This window comes from Streptopelia decaocto, assembly GCF_964273445.1.
Source record: "Streptopelia decaocto genome assembly, chromosome: 5".
Classification (NCBI taxonomy): Eukaryota; Metazoa; Chordata; class Aves; order Columbiformes; family Columbidae; genus Streptopelia; species Streptopelia decaocto.
This window is the reverse complement of record NC_138659.1, coordinates 51,226,704-51,254,357: the sequence shown is the minus strand read 5'-3', so window position 1 is coordinate 51,254,357 and position 27,654 is coordinate 51,226,704. Positions and strand designations below refer to the sequence as shown.

The 27,654-nt window shown below is 46.8% G+C and overlaps 2 protein-coding genes across 2 annotated transcripts; both read right to left on the bottom strand.

The window, feature by feature from the left end:
* LOC309440199 (2-hydroxyacylsphingosine 1-beta-galactosyltransferase-like) lies at nucleotides 1–14,205 on the bottom strand. The gene is made up of 6 exons (XM_082053625.1): nucleotides 14,095–14,205; nucleotides 5,662–6,509; nucleotides 2,735–2,874; nucleotides 2,486–2,562; nucleotides 1,883–2,102; nucleotides 1–943 (listed from the first exon to the last, which is right to left on the bottom strand). Exons 2-6 carry the CDS (start codon nucleotides 6,505–6,507, stop codon nucleotides 628–630), a joined length of 1,599 nt encoding a protein of 532 aa, XP_081909751.1. The 5' UTR covers nucleotides 6,508–6,509; nucleotides 14,095–14,205; the 3' UTR covers nucleotides 1–627.
* Nucleotides 14,206–15,626: 1,421 nt separating this feature from the next.
* Nucleotides 15,627–27,654, bottom strand: NOLC1 (nucleolar and coiled-body phosphoprotein 1). Its single transcript, XM_082054520.1, has 14 exons — nucleotides 27,523–27,654; nucleotides 27,385–27,440; nucleotides 27,157–27,284; nucleotides 25,421–25,536; nucleotides 24,509–24,650; nucleotides 23,886–23,989; nucleotides 23,050–23,200; nucleotides 21,938–22,078; nucleotides 21,419–21,508; nucleotides 19,947–20,093; nucleotides 19,230–19,784; nucleotides 18,414–18,526; nucleotides 17,965–18,045; nucleotides 15,627–17,690 (listed from the first exon to the last, which is right to left on the bottom strand). Exons 1-14 carry the CDS (start codon nucleotides 27,631–27,633, stop codon nucleotides 17,532–17,534), a joined length of 2,094 nt encoding a protein of 697 aa, XP_081910646.1. The 5' UTR covers nucleotides 27,634–27,654; the 3' UTR covers nucleotides 15,627–17,531.

Below are 27,654 nucleotides of genomic sequence, written 5' to 3'. Positions count from 1 at the left end.
GAAAGAATATAACTTTATTTAAAAAAAAATAATAATTTAGCTCAAACACACACAGGATTGCAGAGGGTTGATGGAAGCACAAAGAACAATGTTTACCCATGGAATTTAAAGACCAATTTCATTCTCTTGTAGATGACAGTTACAGTGCCTTTCCCTGTCCACAGCTCTACATCAGGTCCTCACCTGCACATAAAGGAATCCTGACTCCCAGGGCTCTTGGTAACAAGGCAGAGGAGAAACCATGTCTGCCACACATGAAAAGCTATTCCTGCCTCCAGAGCCTCCCCAGAGATCCAAAAAGCCAGAAGAACAACATCAGCATCTAAACCAATGTGCAACAGAAAGGGAACAACTTGCACTCCTCCCTGGAAGTCTACCTACCCATGCCCCATTCCCAGCATCCTGGCCAAATGATTCCACCCATGCCTGAATTCACATCCCCGCCCACAGGTGCTGTACACAGAGGTGTGCACGCAGGACTTGGCAATACTCCTCCCTCCCCACTCTTCTCATCCAGACCTGCTGATCTTTCACTTCTCTCCATGCCTGCGTGCCATACATTTCTTGGCACAGCAGCAGTTCGTTTCACAGTGATGGACAGGATGTGCCCTGCAACATGCTGAGCTGCTACTGCAATTTCTTCTCTTCTGTGAAGTGGCCTTTCATGCAATTGCCGTTCTGATATACGGGGCTGGCTCCCTTCCTTCTGCACCACACCACAGATTTGTAAAGGACAAATCCAATACCGGTCAGGCACAACAAGAGAAGAGCCAAGATGTCCAGGCAGAAGTACTCATACAAGGAGAGGTCATAGACAGCAGGGCGAAGATATGGTGCCCCATCATGACGAAGGATGTACTCCAGCCAATACACCGTCCGGTTGAGCGCAGGCATTGGTCTGTCCAGGTGCAGAGCTGAGATGAGCTTGGCCGCTTTTCTGTAGCTGCAAAGGAAGAAGACAAGAAGTTACCCTTTGGACAGGACCTTCATAGCTGGAAAGTGGTCTGAGGCGTTTAGGAGTGCTTTCAAGTCCCAAATGATACCTTGGGAGAGTGGCAAATTTCTTCCGTAATTCCCCTTCATCTATGCCTCTGAAAGCCACTCTGATGGCAATCTTTAGTCACAGCAGCACAAGGCAGAGCACATTTTACTTTGTGTTTTGTTAACAAGACTAGCAGTTCAGCTCTTGAGTGACTGTTCAGTGGGTTCATGCGGATTTTTGCTTTTTGAGGGGAGCTTGCTCCCAAAGACCTCACCCAGCATCAAGCAGCACATGCACACTTGATGACTGGCCAAATCCTTCAAGGTACTAAGTTGCAACACCTTAACAACTTACATCGAGGTCAGTAGTTGAGAGCTCCTACTAGGTAACAAAAATGTTCAGACAGCATTTCAAACACTAGCAGTTGCACATGTCCTGATAGAAAGTGGGAGCTTTGTGTCTCTGTGCTACAGCAAATCTAGAAAGGGCAGAGTATCTGGTTGTCAAAAGGAACAGATGGAGCATTACCTGCAGTGCACTCTCTGTGCTATTACTAAAGAAAACTGTTTGGACAAGACCAGGGAGCTCCCAAGGTGAGGTTGTGATTCCACTCCCCAATGACAGGCTGGCATTACAAGGAAAAGAGGTTTGTTCTCAGAAAGCTTTCTAAGAAAACTGCAGTCAAACAGATCACACTCCCTAACAGCAAGTGCTAGAGTATCTTCTCCCAGACAACACCTCAAGATTTCAAGGCACTAACACATCTGGGCAGCTGAGCAATGCTTGCAAGTCTGCTTGGTCCAAAAGCCACCACAGGCCATGCAGGGTCAACATGAAGACACGCTGGTCCCTTCATACAGTCTGCACCAAGGAAGAGCTCAATGCTTTCAGGTGCCTCACCTGGGGTCAGAAATAACTGTGACGATAGCCTGGTAAAGATCCTCTTCTTTTACTCTACTCCAGTCCATGAGGATACCCATCCCCTTTGCCTGCACTCTGGTCATGATGTCAAACTGGTCCCCATAGAAAGGAAATCCCACCACTGGCACACCATGATAAATTGCCTCAAATACACCGTTCATCCCACAGTGGCTGACGAAGGCTTTCACGTTGGGATGGCCTGCAGACAAAGAAATGGCAGTGGGTCAGTGCCTTCTACAGTGAAACATGGTTACTGGTGGCTTCCTCAACAGATGGCATAATGTATGTTTAGGGAAAAACAGGCATGCTGAGCAGAGAGGATGTTACCCTTTGGGAATGCACCTGGCTTTTGACAGCCCAAAACTTGTTGAGTAGCACCTGGAGGAGGAGGGAGATGGGGCCAAGATGCAGCTTCAAGCAGGTGTTAGGTGAGGATCGTGTTTTGTACAGATCAAACTCTTAACAAGCAACAGACTTAGACCCACACAGGTGCTGTTGTCCTTGAATGCCTCTGCTGTGGTTTGGGCTGAACTCCAGGGATGTTGTTAGCGGCACAAACACACACACAGAGCCCAGCCTTACCTAGCAGGTCGTTCTGGGGCAGCCACCCCATCATCAGCGTATTCTCACCCAGGTTTTTTGGCTTCTGTCCAAAATATCTGTGGGAGGAGATAAAGGAGGGAGGAAAAAGGGAAAAGAAACACACAGAAAACAATTATAAATTTGATCAGATCAAGAGATGGAAAACAGATTCTATGTTTTGAGATTAATCACCCTTTAACATTAATTTTCATCTGATTCGAGTCAAAAGGAACCCCATTCCCTCCTCACCTCCACACCACCCTCTGAGGGAGGCGAGCGAATGCACCAGCCATCTTCTCCACCAAGTCACTGGGAAGAGCTCGGATCCCGATGCCAAAGGAGACAACAACAACACCCGCGTCTGCTGCTTCCACCCAGAGACGCAGACCCTGTGGGCAAAACACACACAGCTGCCTTGAATTCTTGTTGGAGAAAGGCCCTTCCCACTCCTGCCTCTGCCAGTAAAAGGTTGTCTACAGAGAGGATGAATCCAAATCCATCTCCAACACACAGGGGACAAACTCCAACACCACTGTGACTCCTGCACCCAGCCAGGCAGAAATTACTTGAGCACCTGCTGGGCTTGGGAGGTTTCAGGAAGGTGATCAAAACTTGTGTTTCATAGCATCACCTCCTGCTTTGGAGGTAAGATTACTCTTCGGCAAGGAGGGCTCTGAAAACATAGATAGGGGCCACACAGGAGCAGCCAGAGCGGAGAAGGAAATTGGAGTAAAAAGAGAAAGGTTGTTTTCCGGTATCACTGAGGCAGGAGGCCTGCCAGGGTCTCCACCTGATACAACAGACGGATACAACAAACAAAATATTGTGCAGAGCTGGCAACAACAACTTGCTGGAGATTCCCCAAAAACTCTCCAATGTCAAAGGCTCCTGGAAGTTGCAGAAGGTTTTGCCATCTTGACAGGAGATTTCTACCCATCCGTGATAGCTACTTGCAGGTAGCTGATTTAGGGTTTGGTCACTAGGCAGAGAGGTAGCTACAGTTCCAGCAGAAACCACAGATGTTTGTCCTTCGGTTAGAGGCTACCTGTAATGCTGCATAAACAGGTGTGTATCTAGAACAGAGTCAGTGCTTTTTTCAACCAGAGCCAGAAGGCTGCTGGGAGAAGAAATCAGCCACCACATGTGCTGTGGAGCAAACACAGACTATTTCCTTTTATGCCAGACTAGGTTGATCCTATTTCTCATTATGGATTCTGTCCTGCTTCAAGATTCCCATGTATCAGTTAGGAGCATTTTAGGGAAGTTTCATAAAATCTGTCTTTGAATATGAATACTTAATTGAAATAAACACTGTAGAGGAATATGAAGGGAAAAAATAGTTCTTCCTATTATTAAAGGAGAAAAATAGGATGATTAATTCAGAATATCTTATTAATAGTAGTCTACACATTGGAGGACCATAGTACAGAAGAGTTACAAAGCACATTTTGGTGTTACTCTCAGGGGATATATGTCCTTCGCTGTATGCTTTGGAGACTCAAACTTTTAAAGCAGAAATGCTTAAAAAGCTCTAAAACAACCCAACAACAAAAAATAAAATTTATAACTATGGGATTTTGATTTTGCCATTCTTTTGAGTTTCACATCCTTTGAGAAATACAACCACTAGAACTGCTGAAGAGAAAGTGTTAGTTTTACTTTTCTAAATAAAAGTACGATTCATAAAACAGATTATTATGTCATCCATGATAATTGTGCCTTGACACCTGACTTTAAGAAACAGCATTAAAGTTGCTAGGGAAGCATGGCTGACCACTGAAAGTTCTCACCATCTCTCAAGTATGTATCTATATTTCACTGAGTCCTAATTAGAGGAACTCACAATCATAGTGTTTCAAACATGAGGAAATAAAACACCTTAATTACGTAACTCTGCTCCAGTTCAGATGGGAGATTCCTTAAGCTACACGTAAACCTACAGAGGCCTCCACTTCTGCTGGCATCACATAAGCTGGGCACACACACCTGCCAGCATGATGGCCACCGCCTACTGCAGGGCTCCGCACTTATCTCCATCACTCTTCCCTCAGGCGCCCTGGGATCAGTTCTGGAAGCACATGAATAATGCCGCAGAAAACAACTCCCTTCTTTATAAGGCAGGTGTGTACGTGGCCAGATTGGACCAAGCCAGTGTTTTGCAAGACCCGTGAGGCAGCGACTCTCTGACACAGCTTTCGGAGCACCTACGTGCGTTGCATTACCTGCATGCCACGCCACATGGGAAAGGGTGATGTGCAGCCACACACATCTGGAGAATTTATTTTCTAAAGCACCTCACCTCTCTTTTTCTTTTTACCTGGAAAAAATTGGCACCCCGAAATTTGTCTTTATTAAAGCTGCCATCAGAGATCTTGACAGGCCTCTAATAATTTGAAACTTGAATCTTCTCTCCATTTCAGTCCCATAGTTGAGACACCAGGACAACCTGACTGCCTGAGTATCATTATCCAGGTCTATTTCCCTCCAGTGTTTGTAAAAACAATAAGGCAATGGGAGGAATGACAGACAGATCCTGCTCTGTTCCAGTATTGTCTTCAGTTGGAGGCTTTAAGAGCTTGTTCCTCTGAATTTACTAGTGGGGATAGTGAGGTACAGGCCAGAGAAAGCCTCTGGGATGACGGGGGAGTTTTCCCCCTGAGCTGGACCTTGAGAAAAAGATGTTGATACACTTCCATTTTGTACACTTTGGGATTCCACATTTGATGAGGGAACAAGCACGACTGTTCTCTATGAGTTCTTAAGACTATAAGCTCGAGGCCAGAAACACCCTACAAGAAACAGGATTGAGAAGGAAATTCTGGATTGACATATATCAGTGATGAAGCAAAGATTAATTTTCTTCCCATTTCCGTTTCAAGTATAGGAACAAACAAAATATTCATGGTAAGTCCCAGTGACAACACTGATAATTTAGGACTTACACACACCATTTTACACAGATGGTGAAGTCAAATCCTGCTTCAGGGTGGACAACTTAATTCTATATCCTCCCTGCAACCTCACAGTCCTCAGTGCTCCATACAGGCACCAAAACATAGCAGCTTTCCAGACTCCTGGAATGTCAGAGCATTTACAAGGCTCTTCAGCAGCAGATTCACACTGAATAACTCCCCAGGCAAATGTGCTATCACAGCTCAAAGCTTCACTGCACTTACCACTGGGAGGGGCTTTGCAGGCTCAGCGAGGATCCCCCCTGTGAAAATGACATGGGGGAGCGTTGGCCGGGGAAAGTCCAGCACCACATCATTACAGAGGAAGAAGAGGCTAGTTCCATGGACAAGGTCCAGCATGGATATCTTTGGCTCTACCCTGTGCTTCTCCATGAGACGTTCAAACTTGGGCAAGATGAACAGCTTTGTGGCCACACGAGTGATCATGTAGACTATGAGATTCCAAGTCCTACCAAAGAAGCCCATCCTGTCTGTCATCAGGGAGTTGAACTCGGGGACATAAGCAATGGGGGAAGTTGCACCAATCTCTGCTGGGAACCAGAACCCAGTAGAGATCACAGCATATTTGACATGGAGAATGTGGGCCAGGATAAAACCGCACATCTCATTGGGGTCCACCAACAGCAGGTCAAAGTGCTCACGCTGGAGTTCCTGCAGAAGGGTAGAGTTTCCCAGCACTAGGTCACAGTTTTCCAGGTACTTCTCCAAAAAGGAAAACATCTCCAGAGAGGTCATCTTCCCTTGGAAGACACGCTTTATCTTCTCCTGCACCCAGGCATCTGCGCTCTCTGTGCTAAAGATACCCCAGTACCTCTGCACACGGAAGCTGGGCAGGTAGGTTTCCACATCCCGACCTTCATGAAGAAGTAACACGGGGTCATGTCCCCGGTCAGTCAGTGCCTCTGCCACTCGCATGAAGACTCGCAAGTGGCTGTCAAAGACTATGGTGGGCACGACCAGCACCTTGGCACAGTGAGATGGCTCCAGACTGAAAGCAGCCACTAGGAAGAGAAGAGCAGCAGGACATGGTAGCACCTTCATGATCTTCATCGCTGCAAGGAGAGAAACATATCATTAATATATTATGAAATGCTTGGTCACGTACTTGGGCAACTAACAACTGGGATTGTAGCTGCAAGCCAGAAGCTCATGACCAGGGAGAGAAGAGCAGTCTGGAGTCCACCACTGGGAAGAAAAAAAAAAAAAAAACAATCATAAAAACAAAACGGCCACGAACACAACCCCCCCCCGCCCCCATAACCCCATAAAAAAAGGCAAAAAAACACACACAACACCTGCCAAAAATGCCACACGAAGTCAGATACCAGGATTTATCAGAAGAGTTTTCCAGAAATTCAGAACCTCTTCTCTGTGCTGATCTGCTCCCAAGGGTCAAAAATTAGCAGACTAACTTGCAGAGAGTTAGAGGGGAGAGCAGCTGGAGGAGCTGTGCTGGATCACAGCACCAAGCAGAGACACTCACTGCTCAATCCCCAGTCACCACTACAGAACCAGCGCAGCTGGATTTTCTATTTCTGCTCAGCCAGAATGGCTGGTTCCCTCTGAGCCCTTGATGTCTGCGCAAACTCACAGGGAGGCTGCAGAGCCCGGTGGGAATGCCAAGAGGCATACCCTGGCTTCAGCCCTCACACGGCTGGCAGGTCACCTCGCTCAGTGCCGATGGGGCAGGAGCGAGCCCAGATCACAGCAGGACCCTGCAGGAGGGACCACGATCCCAGAGAGCCCAGCAAGAGTCTGAAAGGAGAGTTGCTCTGCTGCAGGTCAGCTGTGGGAGGATGGGGAGGCTCCAGGGAAAGGACTGGGAGGGGAAAGCAGGCACCAGGATACTGATGCACTGGAAGAAGGCAAACCCAGAAAGCAACCCCAGAGATAATGTGCAATACCCATGGTACACTAACGCCCCTTAGTCACACTCCTACAGCCCTTGTTCCATTCCCAGTTTGGTGAAACACCCTGCATTTCTGTTGTGTAAGGGGTGTTGCTACATCACTGGAAGCGAACGCGTCTCACCCACACCTTACATTATTTTGGGAGAAGAATTATGTGATAATTATTTGGGAACACTCAGAAGCAGAGCTGTGTCCTGAGGACCCAGTTCAGACATGCGAGGAAGGGTGGGGGGCAAAAGTTACAAAGGGAACAATTATAAGTGGATTTTGGATGGCCTCACATGCTAAGCCCCAGGAGAGCTGCAGGGATGTGGTAGAGCAGAATTTGATCCAAGATTTTCTGCCAGCCTCTCCACTATTGCTTGATCAATTAAGATGCAGGAAAGGAAGTCCTGTGTTGGTGGTTTAACCTCAGCTAGCAACTTAGAACCATGATAGCTGCTTGCTCATTCTCTTCCCGTCCTCCCCACAAGTAGGGAGAGAACTGAAAGGTAAAGAGAAACTTGTGGGAGAGATAAAAACAGTTTAATAACACAAAATAATATTAATATACTACTACTAATAATATAAATAAAATAAAATAAAATAAATAAAATAAAATAATAAACTAAAATAAATTTGGTGCGTTTTCTCATGAAACCCCAGCTGCGCTGAACTTCCAGCCCCAGAGAGGAGAGCACCCTGATGCCAAAGAGCCGATCCCAGTGCAAGAACAGAAAGGCAAAAGGCCCAAAGGCCACTGCAAAATGGCAAAACAGCAAAAGACCAAACTAAGCGAACTTCCAAACAGAACCAAACTGAAACTGAACTAAAACAGATACAATGAGTCAGAAAAACCACTCTCATTATATATAAAGCATGACAATAGTGGCATGGAATACGTTCATTGATTAGCCTGGATGTCAGTCAAGGTCTGTCCTATCCATGCCCCTTTCATACTTGCCTTGCACCTGCAGACAGAAAGCCCAGAAAGACCTTGGTCTCTCTGACAACAGTTGAAATAACAGTAAGTTCTTACACTCTCTTCATACCAAATCCCACACAACGGAGAACTATTAGAAGAAAACCATCAACTCTATCCCAGAGAAAAGCAATGTTATCTCATTATTCTTATACCAAATACAAAGACCATACTAGCTAAGAAGAAGAAAAGTTTTTAACTGCGTGGAAAAATTAACTCAATTTCAGTCAAACCAGCACACCTGGGTAAGATCCTGCTAAATACAGTCTTCAGACTCCCCTCAGGAGCCGGACATCTCTGGCCAGAGAGCGAGTGGGGATGCAGACAGGGGAGAATAAAGTGCCATGCTTCCCCGATTGCTTTCCTGTCCTGCACATGTGGGCAGGGACATGGGAAAGAGCAGCCACTGGCCAAGACACTTGCCTGTTTCAAAGACAACTACTACTAGTGCTTGTACTCCCACCCAGGGCCAACTGGGTGGCTGTGCCTGCAGGAGTGAGGAGAGACACAAGAAATGATAGCAGATATCAAAGGGGTGGTTGGACCCACAGAGGAAGAACTCCAGGAAGATGGAGACAAAGGTGACGGGCTGGAGAGCAGAAGTAAGGATCTGAGAGCAGAGAGAGTAAGGATCTGCCCAACATCCCACCCCCCTGCCAGCAGGAACAGGCTGGCTTGTGCCGGCAGCACTGGCCACCAGGAGCTACAGCACATGAAGCTGGTCCAGTTCTCAGCTTACTTGACAGACCTAAAGGAGATTTGTCCTGCTCAACACCAGAGAAGACAAAGTATTTGGCTGTGACATTATGCAGCAGATCCAGAGTGCATGCAGCTTCCAGGGAAAGAGGGAGGGATAGCAGCCCCTTGCTGCTGCCCTTCTCCAGGACAGCAGGGAGCTCGGGACAGGCTCCATGACAAGATCAGGTATAGGCTTGTCCTGGGACATCCAGTGGGTCATACACACATGTAAGTGTGTTAAGAGTAGAAAAAGTGGTTTTATACATGGAGTGGGGTGTTTTCTCATTGGGCAACAAGTAAAAAGTGAAGAAACAGTGCAGGTGAAAGCAATAGTTATTTAAACAAAAAAAAAAAAGTCACTCATCTTCAGCAAGGACCATCTGCTGTCATGGACCTATGTGCCAGACATTGCTGAGACTCTCAGCTCTGCCAGGACTCTCTGGGGGCTACCAAAATTCAACTGCAAGAAAGGTGTCAATCTCAGGCCTCAGGTCAGAGACAGATGCTGACACAGGAGACTTGCAGATTGCTCTCAGCTGCTTCATCCCTTCCAACATCAGGAGCAATCCCTAAAGGTGCTGGCTCAGGACTCCCTTCTCCCTGCCCAGGCAACAAGGGAGGCTGTAAATCTTCCTAAATGGTGGGAAGATGCCAGGCTGAAGGAAGGGACTTTTTTTCCTGCCCCAGCTCAGTACCACCAGAGCAAATCTCTGCTCTGTCCATGCCAGTAGAGCCCCTGATATGTGCTGGATGCATCAGGCAGATTTTCAGCCAGGCACATCCCTGCTTTTTAGTGCTTCTGGGATATAATGAAGGCGTAACTAACAGCTCAAAGGGCAGCACTCTGCTGGCTCCATCCCCTGTTCAGCAATTAGTCACTGGTTAGGATCCCAGGTTGACAGCAAAGGGGAAAGGAGAGAAGACCTAAATCTTAAACGCACAAGGGCTAGATGAGGAAAGGCTCAAAATCCACCCGCTCACCTCCCTGCTTAACCTCTTGCCAACACCAAACACATAGCTACAGCCACTCCGTGAGCTTTGCAGCAGAATCTTCCAGCAAGAGCAACTGCTGTAGCCAGTGCAGCTCAGTCTACGTGGGGCACTCGCTGCCCCCCAGCCTTCTCGCTATGGAAGCTCAGCTGCTTGCACCCACTATTGGGCTGCAGAAGGGTGGTCTTCAACAGAAACTTTCAAACTGCTGGCCACAGAAACAGAATTCTGCTGAGAGATGAATTCACAGCCTGCACCGTGGCAGAGATACGAAATCTAAGTAAACTGCAGATCCCACAGTAGATCCGAGAGCAGAGCAGACAGAACCACCTTCTCATTTGTGGTCTGAAGTCCTGGGCTAGGGGCTAAATCAGATAAATATTGCAAGAAATAGCACTACCACTGAAAGGAGAAGGCTTGTAGAGGAAGAACATAGCCTTCCCTTTTGTCATGACAAGCACTCAGTAAAGCCATTGAAACTGGCTGATTTACACAGAGCAATCCCCCTAACACCACAATTAACCCTAACAGTCAGAAGTCAGGGTTCAAGGAAACTCATTTTCAGTGCTGCAGCATGCAGGGCAAAGCAGGCGTGTTGGTAAGAGCCAGGCTCAGAGCCTGCTGTAGGACAGGAGGGCAGGCACAAGCTCTTGCACAACTGCCACTGCAGGCAGCAGCATCCCTGCCTGCCCTGCACACCTGGACACCATCAGCTGCTGGGAGTTTGCTTTCAGAGCCACAGCAAAGCATTGAAATTAAAATGGCAGGCAGCAGACTGGGAGCAGAGAGAAAGCATCCCTCAAACTGCCCTGGGAAACCTCTTACTGGGATGAAATTTGCCCCTTGATTTTCCTATATTTAACATGCTTGACAGGGTATGATTTTGATACCAATGGAAGATTACATCAATTTAACTTGAGTAACTGAATAGCTATATTTCTAAAGATGTTTCTTTAATTCAGATGCCTTTTATTACATTGAAGTACTAACACATCTGTCAGCCAGCAGTCTAAGCAGAGTAGCACACAAAGAAAGGGCAGCAATCAGACCCCATTGCAAGGACCCTGCCCTTTCCAACTCTCCATCTACTCCAGTGCTCTGTACTGCCTAGTTCCTGTCAAGGACAAGGAAACGCACATCCATGGGGCTGAATTATTTCCCATTCTGCATCCTGGTCTCTATCCAGCTCTTGCCCACAGTAAGAAGTGGCTTTGCTGTAAACTTCTCAAGAGTTAACAACGTAGCACAATTCATTTGAAACCAAAAGGAAAAGGTGTCTTCACTTGGATGCTCAAAACTTCCTGGAATAAGAAACCAAAGTTTGCCTCATCTATTGGGTATAATCCAGAAAAAGTAGAACCACCTGCTACCATCAAGGCAATGACGGCCAACCCAATCGTGGCTAATTTAGGGAAGGCAAAACGTCATGCAACCAGGAAGGTATGCAGCTCTGGGAACAATTCTGCCACTGGAGGAAGATGTTGCACTACAAGAAGGAGCTGCCCAGGGGAATCTCTAGTAAAAACCTAGAAGATACAATGCTGTATAAACTTAATAAAGGATATGTTGAAACAGGGAAGTCTAACCAGCAATCACATCCAACCCATTGCTTAGTGGGGTTCTGTGTTCTGGTTTTGGATTATCACAGACTCCTGCTCCACCGCAGTCATCTGGGTAAATAACACTAAAATACTAATATTGGTATTATGCTACACTAATACTGGTATTTTAGTATAGAAAACAATGAGTGAGAAAAAAAACCCACGAACAAAAAACAACACGAAACTCCCCTCCAAATATAAGCCTTCCCAGGCAGCCTACAGCTCTGAGTTTTTTTAAACATTGATTGTGCACAGAGCGAATAGCACACGTGTGGTCTGCTCAAAACAGCGTACCTTTCTAGCATTTTTCATTCAACATCTTCATGGAGGCCCACCAGAAACAGAGAACGAACAAAGCCAGATCTCCAAAAGACTAAAGGGAACAACCAAAGCAGTGATCAGGTCAGCATCAGAATAACTCATATTTTGCACCACACATGGTGCTGCTGCTTCCCATACAACGGCCTCAGAAGTGCTCTGCTCATCCTCATCCATTTTGGACAAAGATGGATACAGTCCCCAATCAGTTCCAAACTTCTGGGACCTTGAGCCATCTTCAACATCCTTCCTGGATCATCAGAGTTGTACGGAGGAACCTCTACAGGCAAGGTGGGAATCTGTGGGCCACCAACAGGTTGGCAGTCCATAGGTCGCAACCAGGAACCATGGTACTAAAAAAAATACTGGTCCACAACAACTGGGAAAAAAAATAAGATCTGTATCTCAGGTTGTCAAGGCATTTGACACTACACACACATTCAAGAACTTGAGCTGGCGGATGGTGCCAAATGCAACACAACTGCTTCCCCACCTTGCCTCTCACCATATATTAAATTTGTCTAGGTGGTGAGATTTCCCCTCACTCCATATCCACAGTCTTCCTGGTTGTCCTCTAGAAGGGACAAAGATGGCTTGTGCACTACGGAGCTCTGCAACAGCAAGTTCCTCAGTGTGGCCTTTTCCCTTCACTTGCAACACGGCTGCAAGACAGAGAAGCAGCTGATGTGAGACTGTGCTCCTTGGGAGCGGTCTCTGGTCTGCAGCATGGAAGCACACAAGAACATTATTTATAATTCCTGGATGCAGGAGACAGAAAGGCTTGGGGCCATTTCCAAATACTCACGTGAGCTGTAGACCTTAAGGTGAGAGCACACGACAGTTCAGTGCATTCTTTGTTCTTAAGAAGGAGTTGTGTCTGTGTGACAGTCAAGTTGAACAAGTTATCGGGACTACAGAGAATACTGAAGAGCTACAAGTGTACCAAACTTTAAATAAGTGGTCAAGATGGGTGGGGAAGAAAAGTCTTCCATTTACTGCCTGTCATTTCAGCTTCCTTCTGCAGAGAAGCACCACATTGAAAAAAAAGAAGCCATTAAACATCCTAGAAGGTTGTGAAATCTTGTGTAGGAAGCACTGGGGATTGATAAAGTCCTGACAGACAAGTCTGATCATATTTGACAGAATTACAGCAGTGGAGAAGCTAGAGATGAACCTTATCCTCAATAAAACCATTGATGCCCTCACACTACAAAAACAAAACAAAACAAAACAAAAAACCCCAAACAAACAAAAAACACCACCAAACCATCACCAAACAAAAACAAAAAAGCAAACCAGCAAACAAAACAAAACCCCAAAGAGCTCTTTGGCTCTGAGTGCACTGGAGGAGTCAGACCTGACAGAGCTGCCATAAACAAGGGTTGAGGAGGGATGCATAGGAAGAGGAGGCAGAACAGGAGAGGGAAGACAGTCCTTAGATCTAATCTAGAGGAAGATGAAGCCAGTTACACAAAAGCACTTTGAGCATTTGTTCAGGTGCCAAGGCTCTGATCTTGCACGGTTAAGCAGATGCTTAACTCGTGCCCTTCAGTAGCCCTGCTGAAGTTACCCAGGCTGTTCACACACGCATCCAGGCAGAACCAGGGCCAGGCTGACAGCTGGGAGCGCAAACCACTTCCCTCTCTCCGGCAGCGGAGGAGCAGTCGGGTGCCTCTGCCATTAGCACAAAAAGTTCGGTCCAGCCCGTCAGTGGTCACCCGGAGCGCGACTGGCAGCCGTGCAGCACCCGGGGCTGCGGCCACCGCACGGACCCGCGGTTCACACCGAACTAGTCCGTCCGTGCAGCCCACCGGCCCCGCCGCCGCCGCGACCGCCCAGGGGCAGGCTGAGCCCCTCGCCCGGCAGGACGGCCAGCGGCGGGGCAGACGCCGCAGCCCTTGGCCGCGCTCGCACCGGCGGCGGGGCGCTCCCCGGGGCTGACCGCGGGCGTCCGGACAGGGAGGCAGCGCCGCACCTACGGAGCCGAGAGCCGCCCCGGCGGGACGCGGGATGAGAGGCACCGGCTGCAGCTGCCCCCATGCCGGCTCCCCTCGGACGGACCGCCCGCCCCGGCCCGCTCCGCCACTCCCGCTCCACCGGCAGCGGAACCGACACCCACCTGCAGCGAGTCTCACTGGGAGCGCGGCCCAAGTCGCGGCGCAGAAACAAAACGAGGCACGGCAGTGGGAGGGGAGGGAAGCAGCCGCCGCCCGCCCGCCTTCCCCTTCAGGCCAGGCGGCGGCGGGCACGGGCGGGGCAGCCCCAGCCCACGGGTCGCACCCACGGGCCGCCCCGCCCGCCCGCCCGAGCCAGGCGCTCGCCCGCAGTGGGGCAGATCGAGAGGGTCGGAAGGGAGAGCACGGGGAGCCGCCCCCACCGCTCCGGCAGCCCGAGCAGGCAGGCAGACAGGCAGCGCCTGGCAGCTCCCGCTTGCGTCCCCTGACAGGCCAGCGTATCAAAGCGTCTCTCCAGTAACCGGGACTGGACCCTACTCAGACGCTCGCAGGGCCAGGACCCCCTCTGCGGGCTCAGGGAAAGGAGGGGAACAGGGGACTGCACACATATTAGTCAGGACAGCAAAATGGAAAGGATGGCAAACAGAGGAATCAGGAGACTAAGGACGGTGTGCCGGGGCACCCATACAGGTACAGCACACACCAGAGGGGGAGATCCTGTTAATCCAGTTCCAGCATTAACCACAGCTGAAACCTCAGCAGTGATGCATGGGGAAACTAGGCCTAAGTGTTCCATGGGGTGTTTCCTTTACGCCAGGACAGTAGCAGAGAGCAGAACTGTGCGTTAAGCCTGCCTAGCTGCAAAAGCTTGTGGAAGGAGCAGTTTTTCCCCTAGGAGTGTCAAGCACATGGAAGAGCGTGTAGTTTTGAGTCTCACAAAGCATTTCCTCTCTGGTACTTGCTGCATTTGTTCAGTCAGGTGCTGATCTCCAGATATTCTTTGCATCTGCTGCTGAAACCTCAGATAGCGTTACACCTTCTCCTACAACATCACATTCAAGGTGGAAGGTTCTGACCGACAGTGTTGGTTACAGAGCAACAGCCAGCCCAGTCTGCCTGGCCACTCTGTTCATCACCACCTTTCCCCAGGGGCATAGCACAGAGGGTAAAAATAAGCACTACGGCACACAAGACGTCCACCAGGCCCTACCTAATTAGCATGTTTCTTTTTACTGTACACATGGTCACAGAGGAGGAAGAGATCCAAGGGGACACAGAAATTACTTCTTTTAACCAGGTATATACACAGAATTTTTCAGTTATGCTCCTTGTTTCTTATTACCAGAGGCTGGTGCTACTTAAGTTATATTGCCAGCTGCCACACAGCTAATGTGGCAGCAATATTTGAGAAGAGCTAACCAGATATTCTGGTGGGAATGGATGCAAGCAGCCTCAAGTTGCCTTGCTATAATCAAATATTCTTAGAGTTTTATCCAAATTGCTTGCAGCGTCACTTGACAGCCAGCTGCACAGGCCATCTTTCACTTCTGAAGGCCTGTAACTTGCACACACAACTAAGGAGACATTAAGTGGTTGTTGACAGATGGAAAGAGACAGTGCTACATTACCCCCAGCACCAATGCCCTCCCTTTTCCCACCTGCTATTCCACACCTTTGACTACAGTATCCACTCAGGTTACAAAGGCAGCAGTTTTTATTTTCTGACACATTAAAACTTTCACACTTAAAATACCCCCGAAAGTTTTTAAAACGTTTTAAAGTTTCAAATGCAAGTTCCTGATAAACAGCAGAAAAAGGACAAGTCACAAGCAAGACGATGTTCAAATCCCCAGGCCTTCCCTCCTACCTTCCTTTGGCCTCTAACCTTTAATTCCTTGTAATAACCGTGGTCTCCTGGGCCCCCTCTGCACTGTAGGCTAGAATCCAGGCACCAGTGTGATTGTGCAAGCCAGAGGGGAAGGCCTGAAAAATGCTCAATGGAACATGTTGCAGCTCATGTATATGGGGGTGGTTCATCAAGTCTCATCCAGCCCTCAATTAGGTGACGCTGCTTTACACAGAAACGTGGCTTCCTTAACAAGGCTCTTCTCATTGTCACCCTTTGGTGAGGGAATGGGCACATGGAAATAAGGGCCTGTATAACCTCTCCTGGTGACTGGCAATTTCACGAGATGGGGTGAGCAGTTCTCACAGCCCACTACCCCATCTCCCAAACATTCACTATTGCTGTTGCATTCATACTGGCTATGGGCTCAGCAGACTGCTCCACAAACTAAAATTAACCCAGCTAATGGGAAAAAAGTAGTTGGGGAACCATTTTCTACAAGATGTGAGCTGTACCAGAAATAAGGAGGCAGTCATGCAAGCCCTCCTCAAAAGCAGTGGGCCATTATCTCAGTTGCTCATGAAATGTCAGTTGAGGCTGCAAGCTACTGAACTTCTTTGAGGCTCCCCATACTGAACATGTACTTGTAGCCAACACTTCAAATCTTCCAGCACCAGGGGGAAACTGGCATTTTACTTCTCAAGAGGATTTAGCAGATGAAAAACAGCTCAAAGAGCAGAGATCCAACTAAAAAAGAAATTTAAGGCATTAACAATACATTCATCTCAACTCCCAACAACCTGCATGGCACATTGCTGGGAGTAAGCATAAGCTGGCACGCTGTGAGGAATAATGCCACACTGCAGTCAGAGCCTCTGAAACAAAAACACAGCACAAAACAGAGCTGGGTAGAAAAGAGAGCTTTATCTCCTCTGCCTCCTTACCCATTCCCACTGAGCCAACTGTCACAACCTCCGTGCAGTCAGGTGTATCTGCACATCTGCACTCCCCAGCTACATTCCCAATGAAAGTGTTATCAGGAGTGCTGCAGCAGTACTATAGACTTTGGTCTTTCTGACAAGAGCTCCCAACCTGCAAGTGCAAGCAACACAGTTACTCAACTACTAAGGTGTCTTTAGACTCTGCTTCTCTAAGGTTAGTGGCCTCAACAGGAGTGAAGAGGAAGGTAGGAATTTATTGCAAGGTGAAACCATGAAAGGAGGAAACAGAAAAGAGGAACCCTGTCACACTGCAACTGTGAACTTGAAATGTCAAGTGGGGGTGGGGATTAGAGCCAGAGGGTTCAAATCAATTGCTGCTCTTACAGAACAAGCCAAAGGCAAGTCACAGTCCTTGCCATTTCACAGGTATCCAAGTTAAACTGGCTGAAAAAGAAGAGGAAGGCTAAGATACAGGGGAATGATTTCTTTCTGCTACTAGATGGGCAGGAAACCAAAATGAAAAATCACTGCCAGCCTTTTAAAATGAGACTGTCGAAAATGTAATTATTGGAGGTCACGCTAGTGGTGCCAATAACACCAGCTCAAGGACGGTTCCAGAATAGGGGTCTAAACCAGAATTAGAAATAAAAGAAGGAAACATCCAACCATTCTCACACATTCCCACTCTGGAGCTGCCTGTCCCACAGTGGGCTAGGGAAGGCAGCATTCCAGGCAGGTTTGACATCCAGTGTCCACATGCCCATCCAAGCCATTCTGGTGAGCAGATGGTTTATGAATTCCCAATAAAACATCCTCAGTCACTTTCAAATTTGACGGAATTGATTTGGGTTGATATAGTGCCCCCACGGTAGCTGCCTCGTTTTTTCTTTGTCTTCTCATGGCGGAAAGATTTGCCTTTAGTGAATTTCAGGACATCGTTAGCCTTCTCCCCCCAGTCACCAGCTGCTCCTTTCTGTGAGGGATGGAGAGAGAGAGGAAAAGGAAATTCAGGTCAGTACTCAAGAGAGTAAAGGCAATGCTTTGCACTTCATTCTGCCCAGCAAACACCAGTACAGTAACACTGGAGCCGACACCACTCTCCCATGCACCCCCTACAAGTGCTCACACGCTTCCTAACAGCACCTCCTGGTGGAAAAAGTTCCCACCCACAGACACACCAAGGCTGCTCTGCCGACCTGTGCTGGGAGAGGCCAAGTTTTCCCACTCTGGGTGTTACTGAGCCCTACCTTTGCTTCAAATGAGTTATCAGCAACACGGGCATCCACCTCAATCTCTTCTTCCCTTACTCGGCGGAATGGGGAAGCTGGCTGTTTATGAGAAAGAAAACAAGACACAATAAGCACATACATGTGCATGTTATTTTCTTAGTGACAACCTCCTTCCCTTCTTGTCCTGCAAATAGGGAGTCTGTTCACATTGCCTCAATCTTTTAAGTGTTTCTCAGATTTATAATCCTTTCCCTTCTTCAGATCAGGCAGCACAGGGATGCTCCTGTGCAAGCATATTCAATCAGCCTTTGCCAGAATATTACACACACATGTGCACTGGGTTCAAGTGCAAAAATACAATTTATCCTGTGGGCCCAACCTCCCCCCCAAAAAAACAAAACAAGCCTACTTGTTCAGAAGGCAGAGATGCCTCTACCACCAGTCACCAACAGTCCACGCTCACTCACCCGTTTCACCTTGGGAACTGTGTGTGGTGTTTTGGCTTTGATCTTTGCCTTTTTACTGTGTGGTGTCTCTGGCTCCTGAGCATCTTCTCTCTTCTGTTTCTTCCTGATCGTGCCTGTTAGATGTACAGCAGTAAAACTTCAAAGAGAGTAACTGCAGTGTTGCGGAAAGTAATGACACCTCTCCCCCAGAATGCAAACCCAGTGTTGACACAGGTGTGAGAATCAGTCCCTGCATTACCTCACCCAGACTGCTATGACAGACACTAACAGCCATTCTGGGTCAGCAAAGATTTTGCCATCCTATCTCAACGGATACTGATAATTTTGGGAAATTGAGTATCTCTGTATTAATGATTTAATGCACTTAAGAAAGTTCTGTTCATTTAAATTTTCCAGTTCTTTGAATCACACAGCAGGCACTTGCACACACCACTAGCACATTCAAAGTTGTTTCCCTCCTGGAGGGATAAAGGTTCAGGTTGTGCACTGAGGCATCACCTATGGTGTTCAGCTAAACACAGACAAGGTCATCCAGCAGCCTGCCTTGCTGTCACTAAAAATCTTGTGCATGCACAGATGGCAACTGGTAACAACTGTACAGAAATGTGCTTTATGTTACCACAAATTCCAATGCCAGCAGATACGCGACACAGAGAAAAATGATCACACCGAATTAAAAACTAGCAGTACTGCACCACATGGCATAATCTAATAGCACATACAGATTAGACCGAATATTATTTAGAAAAGGCTCCCACTCATGCTTAGCTCAGTAACACTGCCTGACAGGCCCACTTGCCAGACTGTAGGTAATACCTCCATTGACTTTTCCAGTCTCTTCTTCAGAGCTGCTTTCACTGCTGCCACCAGCTGGCTGAGACTTCAGGTTGTTTGCTGCTGGTGTGGATGTTCTTGATTTCTCTGTGGAGGCAGTGATCTTGGAACCGTTCTGTGCCCCTTTCCCTGCCTTTTTGGGCTTCTCATCCTCTTCACTGGAACTATCAGATGAGCTGCTACTACTACTAGAAGCAGCTGCCTTCTTCCCCCCATTTGCTTTTGCTGCCCCTGTAGATTTGCTGGCTGGTTTCACTGCTGGCTTCTTTTCTTCTTCTTCACTGCTAGAGCTATCAGAGTCAGAAGTGCTTGCTTTGGGAGCTGGGGTAGAAGGTTTGGACACTGGTTTACTCGCTTTGCCAGCTAATTTAGCTGGAGTGCTTTTCTTCTTCTTCTCATCCTCAGAGCTGCTGGAGCTGCTATCTGAATCAGAGCTACTTTGTGCTTTCTTTGGGGCAGCTTGTGACTTCTTTGTTGCAGGTGTTGCTGTTTTAGTTGTGGGCTTCACAGGGGCCTTCTTGTCAGAGCTATCAGAATCTAGAATGTAAAGAAAAAGAATAATTAAGGCTAAGACCTGTTCCTTCAACATGAAGCTAACAGGCAGATTTAACTGCACCATCACACCCTGCCTAGAAACACAGAGGTCTGGGCAAGTGCAACATGCATGTGGGAAATACTAGTTTTCTCCTATCCCAATACCTGAGCTGTCAGAGGAGGAACTGGAGTCTTTCTTTGCTTGTCCAGGCTTGACAGTTACTTTTGCTGGTTTGGAAGTGTTCTTTATCACAGGTTGTCTGGCTGGGAGCTTACCCCCTGTCTTCTTGTTGTCATCTTCAGAGCTAGAATCTAAACAAAATAAAACAGGATGTTTTATGTTAATAAGCTTCTGGTGCAAGTTACTTTAGTAACAACATGTATACAAGCCATGGAGAAGTGAAAAGCAAAATAGGTTGTGGCCCAAGAAGAGCCACTAGATAACTGGCAATAAACAGCATTTGACAAACACTTGAAGCATCAGGGGACAGCATTCATCTTTCCACATGTCTTCTTTGTTGGAAGGAAGTGGAAACAAGCAATTCAAGTTCTTCACTAATGTATGCACAAGGAAGCAGGTATTTGGAGAATAATGTAGCAGAAGAGGTACAGACTGGAGAAACTACAGGTATCACCAAGAACAAACTCAGGGAGAAGAAACATTGAGAAAAGAAGCTATGTGGTAAAGACCAAAGAACAGGTAGGAAATTAGGAGATAAAACTGATAAAACAGCTAAAGTGAGGCATCAACAGGACAATATCTCATTTTAGCTTTCTACTTCCTGTACCAAATGTGTTTAGCAGCAGTTTGAGGATGGATCAGAGACTCCTGCATACAAATATGCCTTTATATTGTATGTCACAGCAAGCTGGAATGCTAAGCCTCATCTATTCCAACACTTCTGAGCACTTTAATAACAATAATCGAAGTCTTGTCTGTCTATGAGAAACTAGGCAACAAAAACAGAACACAGAACTCTTGCCACTTAATGAAGTGTCACACAGCCTAGTCCTAGCTGTTTGCAGACAGACAGGCAGCTGCCACCCACAGACCCTGCCATGGCACCAGAGATGTGGAGATACACAACAGAAGCAACCTCGAATTTGGGGAGGAAATGTAGCACATAGGGAACTTACATGGGAAATACAGCATTGCGAACCTTAAAGCTGATCAATGTAAGACACAAGGCACACTGAACCCTATTTCTAGGGTCACATTAGGAGGAGGCATCTTTTGAACTTGGTATGGTGATAACATTTTTTATTTTATAAACTTCTTCCAAACACAATGGGATAGCAGAAACAAAAAATCTTAAGGCACAGATCCTCAAAAAGTGTAATGATTAACATTCCTGAAGAAACCTGATATACAAGGCCCCACCCTTTCCACCTAGCAACATGCAGACCTTTCTGCACTTGCCAATGGTCTCACTGGTGTCTCATGCTCAAGACTTCACTCTGTGTGGTGAGTGGCTGTTTTTCAATTTCACACCTTGTTAACTATGAGACTGTGAAGCTTTCAAGCTCACACGCTAAGGATCTTATCAGATCTATCTATACAGATCTATACACTATACAGCAACCTGGCCAATAAAAACATTAATGCAAAAAAATAAAAACTTTATTTCTTGAATTACCTGAGTCACTGTCAGAACTGGAATCAGCCTTCTTGGTAGTCACAGCTTTAGTTTTGGGTCCGGGGGTTGTTTTAGCTACTGCTGCTTTGCCTGCAAAAGCAATTCTAAAATTAACAGGTTACATCCACAACAAACCTTTGTCTCAAGATCCACACCTTTCCAGATGTGAAAAAGCTCCTTTTTCAGTGCACCAGCCATTCAGCCAGCACATGGGAGGCCAAGCAAGGACCTGGCCAGCTGCAGTAATGGACCTGCCTTACTCCACATAACCACATCCTGGTGACTTTTCAAACCAACATGTGCAAAGCAATCCAACCTGCACACAGTCCGGATCCACAGGTTGTACACGGTGTTTGGGATTCCTTCAAATCCTTAAAAAAATTCCTTCAAAAGCTTCCAGAGAAGCAAACAGCACCACACACCAAAGTCAAACAGCTTTTTTCAGGAAACCAAGACATTGCCAAAACATTGACCACACCATGTGGTACTTCCTCTATAGATTCTTCTCCCACAACATACCTGCTCCTCCCTTTGAGGGCACCTGCTCCGCCTCATCACTACTGTCTGAAGAGTCACTGCTCTCAGCCTTTTTTGCAGGAGCCTTGGTAAGGACTTTCTTTGTCTGTGTAGCTTGAGGAGGTGGCACAGCACTGTACTGACCTACAAAAAGACAAACAGCATTCATATGCTTGCATGACAATGCAGGCAGCACATGAGATGTTTCTTGTAGTTAGAATACAGCACCATTTATGGAATGGTTCCATTTATTCCCCTTCTGTAGCTACAATCAAAACTACTAGCTTATAATTTTAAAGGTTACACCCACCCCACTGCTACCTCCTGTTTCTACTGTGAGTTTAACTCTCCTCCTGGGGTTCAGTTGACACAACCATCTCTGCAGAAGTTTTCTCTGCACTTCTAGAAGAATGGGAACTCGTGTCACCAAGCATTTTCAGAAAAACAAACACACAAACCCCCAAACCCAAACTAACAAACAAACAACAATAAAAACAAAAAAAGAGTTAGAAAAAAAAGAAAAAAACACCACAAAACAAATGATGTAAATTGTTGATCGTTTTCATTTACTCTCAAATCTTCTGATCAGAGAATCAGACCGAGTTTCGATGCATGATCCTCCACTCAGATCAGGTCTCTACTGGAATCCTAAAAGCATTAAACTATACTGAACAGAGGCCCATTTAGTCCATCAGCTGGATTGCAACTGAAAAGCCCAGGATACTTTGCAAAAACACTAAAAAGCTGAAACTAGTGCAGTTACAGAATAACCCAACCACTAGCAAATTACTTCCCAAATCCTAGCAGACAACAAACCTGCCAGAAGAATGTATTTAAAGGCTACCTGAACAGAACACATGCAGCAAACTAAGCAGAGTCTGCCGCAATCTCTCTCATTCCCCAGCCCTTGCTGAGTGAGAAGCTGAGTTTAAGTTTAGCCCCACTAGCACACATGAAAAGGACTGCTCTATTTCTGGTTCATGTTACAACTACCAGCACCACCTGGAACCCTGTGTGCAGCAAGACTTTCCCGTGCCCTGCACACACTTCTCCCAGGACATCAGGAATAGCACAAAGCATCTGCACACATCGCAGCTATGGCACTTAACACTTACCAGACTTTGGCTTTTGTTTTGCAGGTGGCTTTTCGTCTTCTGAGCTGTCAGATGAGTCCTCACTACTGGAACTTTCCTTGGCACGTTTGGTTTTCCCTGGACATGCTTGAGTGGCTGCAGGTTTCGGCAGAGGTGACTTCTTGGGAACAGCCTTATCACAAGAAGGAAACACACATTAAAAAAGATGTTACAGAAATCTTGTGGGGACAGCTGGATGTGGATCTTGTTTAACTCTACACCTCACTTAACAGAGCAAATATTGAAGACAAAGAGAGAAAGATTAACGAAGATTCTCAAACGCAAATTTTAGGAAACACACAAGCACCAGGCTCTTTGTGGCCACTCTGCTGTTGTTTTCTGCTAAAATCCCTAATGAGGAGCTCCTCTGACTAGGAGGCACAGAACTGATCAAAATTATAGCAACTGCCACTTCATTAATCAGAACTACGATTATTTTCGTGTTGCATAAACTTGTTTAAACACTCTCTAGTGGAAAATTCAAATTTACAAATAACTAAGCACAGAAGAGTCATGCAAAAGTGAACATAAAATGGAGACGACAATATGGTTATGACACAATGAGATGCCTTCCTGTAAAAGGAAGGAGCAGTGGAAGCAGTAAGGAGGTAGCAGGGAAGCAAGCCAGCACATGAAGAGATACCAGAACATGTCATCCCACTGTATAAAAGAGAAGGAGGTATAAGAGCCACAAATACTGTGCTCAGAATCTGTGCAGTCTGTGCCTTTGTCTGCACATTTCAGTCCCTGCGAAACAGATACACTCGATCTTGCTAGACTTCTACAGTGTTCATTAAGTTTTTCATGGTCTAATTTACCTTCTTCGGTGCAGTCTTTTCCTCATCAGAATCTTCACTACTGCTGCTACTGCTTGCTGCTTTTCCATTGACTGCCTTGGGAGCTGCCTGGGCAGGTTTACTTCCTTTTGAGAAAAGTAAAAAGGGACATTAGAAGATATGCTGTGATAGCTGAGGGGTAATTACATTCAGCATAAAGTATCAGAGAGAAAAGAACCACAGGAAGCCAGAGAACACTAAGGCAGTACTGCAAAACTGCTGTTTTATCAAGGTTAGATAAAGTTTTCAGAAAACTGTCTGTTCTAGCTCATTGGAAGTTCCAGGACTAAAGGCTAAGTAAAGATCTTCCCTGCTCTTTGAGTGGAAGACACTGGCAAAAGCACTATTTAAGCAGTTAAGGTTGCCAATTGCAGTTAGTTATGCAAATGTGGCAGTGTTTGGGACCAGATGTTTTGTTTGCCATCAGTTCTACACCTCTTCCATGTCAGAAGCAGACTGGACTGGAATGCAAATGGCCAGAACAGCGGATTTTCAGACTGCTATGTTAATACATGTGCCTTTGCTTGTAGGTACAGCCCCCATCTCTCCTCCCTGGCTTCCCCCACAACACCCGACTTTGACTCATGATATAAAATAAGATGTACCCGATTTAGGTGTTACTGGTTTTGGTGGCTGTTTCTTTGGTGCTTCTCCATCAGAGCTGCTTGAGTCAGAGCTGGAACTCTCTGCTTTCTTCTGAGGCTGGATTTTAGTTCCAGCTGGCTTCACCACAGGTTTTGCACCTTTCTAAACAACAGGAGGGAAAACTGATTAGCCCTCGTAGCCATGAAAAGAGACTAACAAGCAGGACACATGCACAGAGAGTATAAACAGCTGTCTTTCACAGAGGGAACCATTTTGACTTGGGAACACCACTCTGCTTAACAGTTACGGCCTGACAATCCCAGGTAAAAATTTTGCGCTGGGGAAACTCCCAGGAGGCCATGGGAGACTTGCTTTGTGCCTCAGTCTCCAGTTCTGCCTCCTCAACATGGGGCAGCTCTGAGGCTGACACTGTTGTCTTCCTTCACCAGACCACACTAGTTTTAAGACTGAAAATACTGACAGAACAACTCTGTTAAGTCACCTCTAGTGTACACTGACATAATTCTTCCTCCTCCGCTATTTCTCAAGACCATGACTGTAGGAAGAAAAAGGAAAGAGAAGAATCTCTTTTTATATATACACACATATATATACCAAAAAAGGTCAAATTTATTTTAGTGATAGTAAAATAAATCTTTCTCTGCAAAAAAAAGTAAGCCCTGGCAGTCTTTGGAGCAGACCTGGAGAGGAAACAAAGTGGGTGCTGGACATGAAATTAATTTCTCACATGACCAGTCCAAATCGCACACTGTCCACTACAAAAATGTCTTCTTACATAGCACCTGCTATGTAAGTCTAGGGACTTTATAGATCAGGAAAAGTGAGTCAAATTTCAGAGAGAATTTTGCTATCACCATCAGTTTGCCATCACTGCAAAACATGCATTAAAGAGGCTGGAAAGAAAAGCTGACCTTTGGTGGTGGCTTCTCCTCCTCTGAGTCGGAATCATCGCTGGAGTCCTCGCTGCTGCTCTCTGCCTTCTTGGCTGGAGCAACTGTTTTGGCCTTGGGCACAGTGGCTGCTTTAGCTGTCAATAAGGTACAGCACACATCAATTTTAAGTTAATTCACAACTCCCATGTACCTATATCCTGCACTAGTGTGTATTAGGGCAAAAGGATATACTAAGGTCATTAAACCACGACTAAAGTTCATAACACCAAATTTGTCTCTTGAGCAGGTGATACAGAAGACTCCAAAATGGGTAGGCAAGAGGATAAAACCAATTCTAGATTTTTATCTTCGTTACAAACAAAGTACAGATTTCTATCACGAAAAAGGACGCCCCACAGGAAAGTGTCCACACAAACTGAGATAATGTTAACTGGATCTGCACACTTTCCAGCTTAAAAAAACCCCACTGAATGTGCACAGACTTCCAAAGAGAACCACTGCAACATTGTGTTAAGGTTCCAAATACTTTGCTAAACACGCTTTAACCAAATATACTCCTTCCTGGTTACTGATTGCTTTTTAATAACGTGGAGAAAAATAAATAATTTCCCCTCAAATTATATTTGCAACTGTCCCTATCAAATAAATATGAGATCTAAGTTCCAATTCAGGTTTAGGATGTCTTAAGTTGAAGACCAGGTTCCTTCTGTGTCTCTCCCTTTCCATGTCTACTACTTCTCTTGCAGAAATCTAGTCCTAGATACACACAAACATGCATACGCTGTGATTAAGGCAAGGCAGAAGAACAAATCCAGAATAAAAGAGAAAAACACAAATCACTACATACCGAAGTGCAGTGGAGGGATGCACTTTTTGACAGTACTAGGATACAATTTTGAGAGAAAGGAGAGCAGTAACCTCGCACAAGCAACAGGTGAGTAAGGATGTCTGGTGTTTGGCTGGAACTCAGGGATACTGTGTACAACTGCCCTGCATCAAACGGGTCACGGTGTCCACCAATACAGATAGCTGATAAATCCTAGCCATGCAGGAGTTTTGTCAAATTATGCATATTTTAACAAATGTGAAAGCACTTATAAAATCTGAATCAGTTTTCCTACAATAGCAAGATGAGAAATCACTCTTTAAAGCTCTCAGTGAAACTGTCCCTGTAAAATAGCATGTAACAAAAAATCATTTTGTTTGGAAGAGACCCTCAAGGTCACTGAGTTCATAGGCACCTGCCTCCCATTAAGAGAATACCAGTCCAGTCCACATGCACTCAGAACTCAATTTCACTCAATATTTAAATCAACACATAATTTGAATGTGCTGAAGCAAGTAGTGGTAACCCTGCTGACATATCCTATCAGTAAGTGTTTGGAAAGCAGAATCTCAATATAAACAAGGCAACGAGGGCAGTAGCTCAACAGCACCTTCAAAACGCAGTGCAGCCCAATACCTTCACCAGTCTCAGCAAAAAGAGACAATCTAAACAGCTAAAACCTTCTAGCAGACACAAAACCTGCTATGCTCTAATTATAACTGGATAACGAGATCACCCTTAGCTTGGGTGAACACATCTCACATGCCACAGCCAAAGACGTGCCAGAAGCAAGATCAGGGAGCACACCCCAGTCCTTGATAGCTGCTGATGGAGCCCAAAGGAGCCGCTGAAGCTGAGCTCCACACCCAAGAGAGGAGCCAACGCCGAACACAGCCCGGGCTGGCCCCGGGACTGCTCACACCCCCACCTGGCTTCTTCGCGGGGGGCGTCTCGTCCTCCTCGCTGGAGCTGGAGCTGTCCCCGCTGCTGGAGGACGGCTTCCTCTTCGCCTGCGGGCCGTTGGGAACCAGCTTTCTCTTCTTGGCCGCCGGAGACCTACGGCGAGAGAGGCTGAGTGGGGAGCAGGCGGCGGCCGGAGAGAGCCCGGCGGCCCCGCGGTGACACCCCCGCCCCGGGCCGCCGCGGAGGCACTTACTTCAGCCAGTAGCTGTAGATGTCCAGGAGCGAGGCAGCGTTGGGGTCCTGCTCCTTCTAAACGGGGAGAGAGGCCGCGTCAGTCAGTCAGTCAGTCAGTCAGCCGGTCGGTCGGTCCCACAGCCCCGCCCCCACTCACCGCCGCCGCCTCCCTGGCGAAGGCGCGCGCGGCGCCATCGAAGCGGTTCTCGCGCAGGAACGCGAGCACGAAGGGGAACAGGTCACTGGGCACCGCGCGCCATTCCGCCATGCTGCCCGCCGACACGTGCCG

What these genes read in the sequence shown, in the direction of transcription:
- LOC309440199 (XM_082053625.1), bottom strand. Translation starts at nt 6,507, where the DNA reads ATGAAGATCATGAAGGTGCTACCATGTCCTGCTGCTCTTCTCTTCCTA. An exon ending in CTGCAAAGCCCCTCCCAGTG is followed by an intron (nt 2,875 to 5,661) that starts GTAAGTGCAGTG and finishes TTTTGCCCACAG; the next exon opens with GGTCTGCGTCTCTGGGTGGA. An exon ending in GCCCCAGAACGACCTGCTAG is followed by an intron (nt 2,103 to 2,485) that starts GTAAGGCTGGGC and finishes CTTTGTCTGCAG; the next exon opens with GCCATCCCAACGTGAAAGCC.
- NOLC1 (XM_082054520.1), bottom strand. Translation starts at nt 27,633, where the DNA reads ATGGCGGAATGGCGCGCGGTGCCCAGTGACCTGTTCCCCTTCGTGCTC. An exon ending in GCCCTCAAAGGGAGGAGCAG is followed by an intron (nt 21,509 to 21,937) that starts GTATGTTGTGGG and finishes TTGCTTTTGCAG; the next exon opens with GCAAAGCAGCAGTAGCTAAA. An exon ending in ATAACTCATTTGAAGCAAAG is followed by an intron (nt 17,691 to 17,964) that starts GTAGGGCTCAGT and finishes CATCCCTCACAG; the next exon opens with AAAGGAGCAGCTGGTGACTG.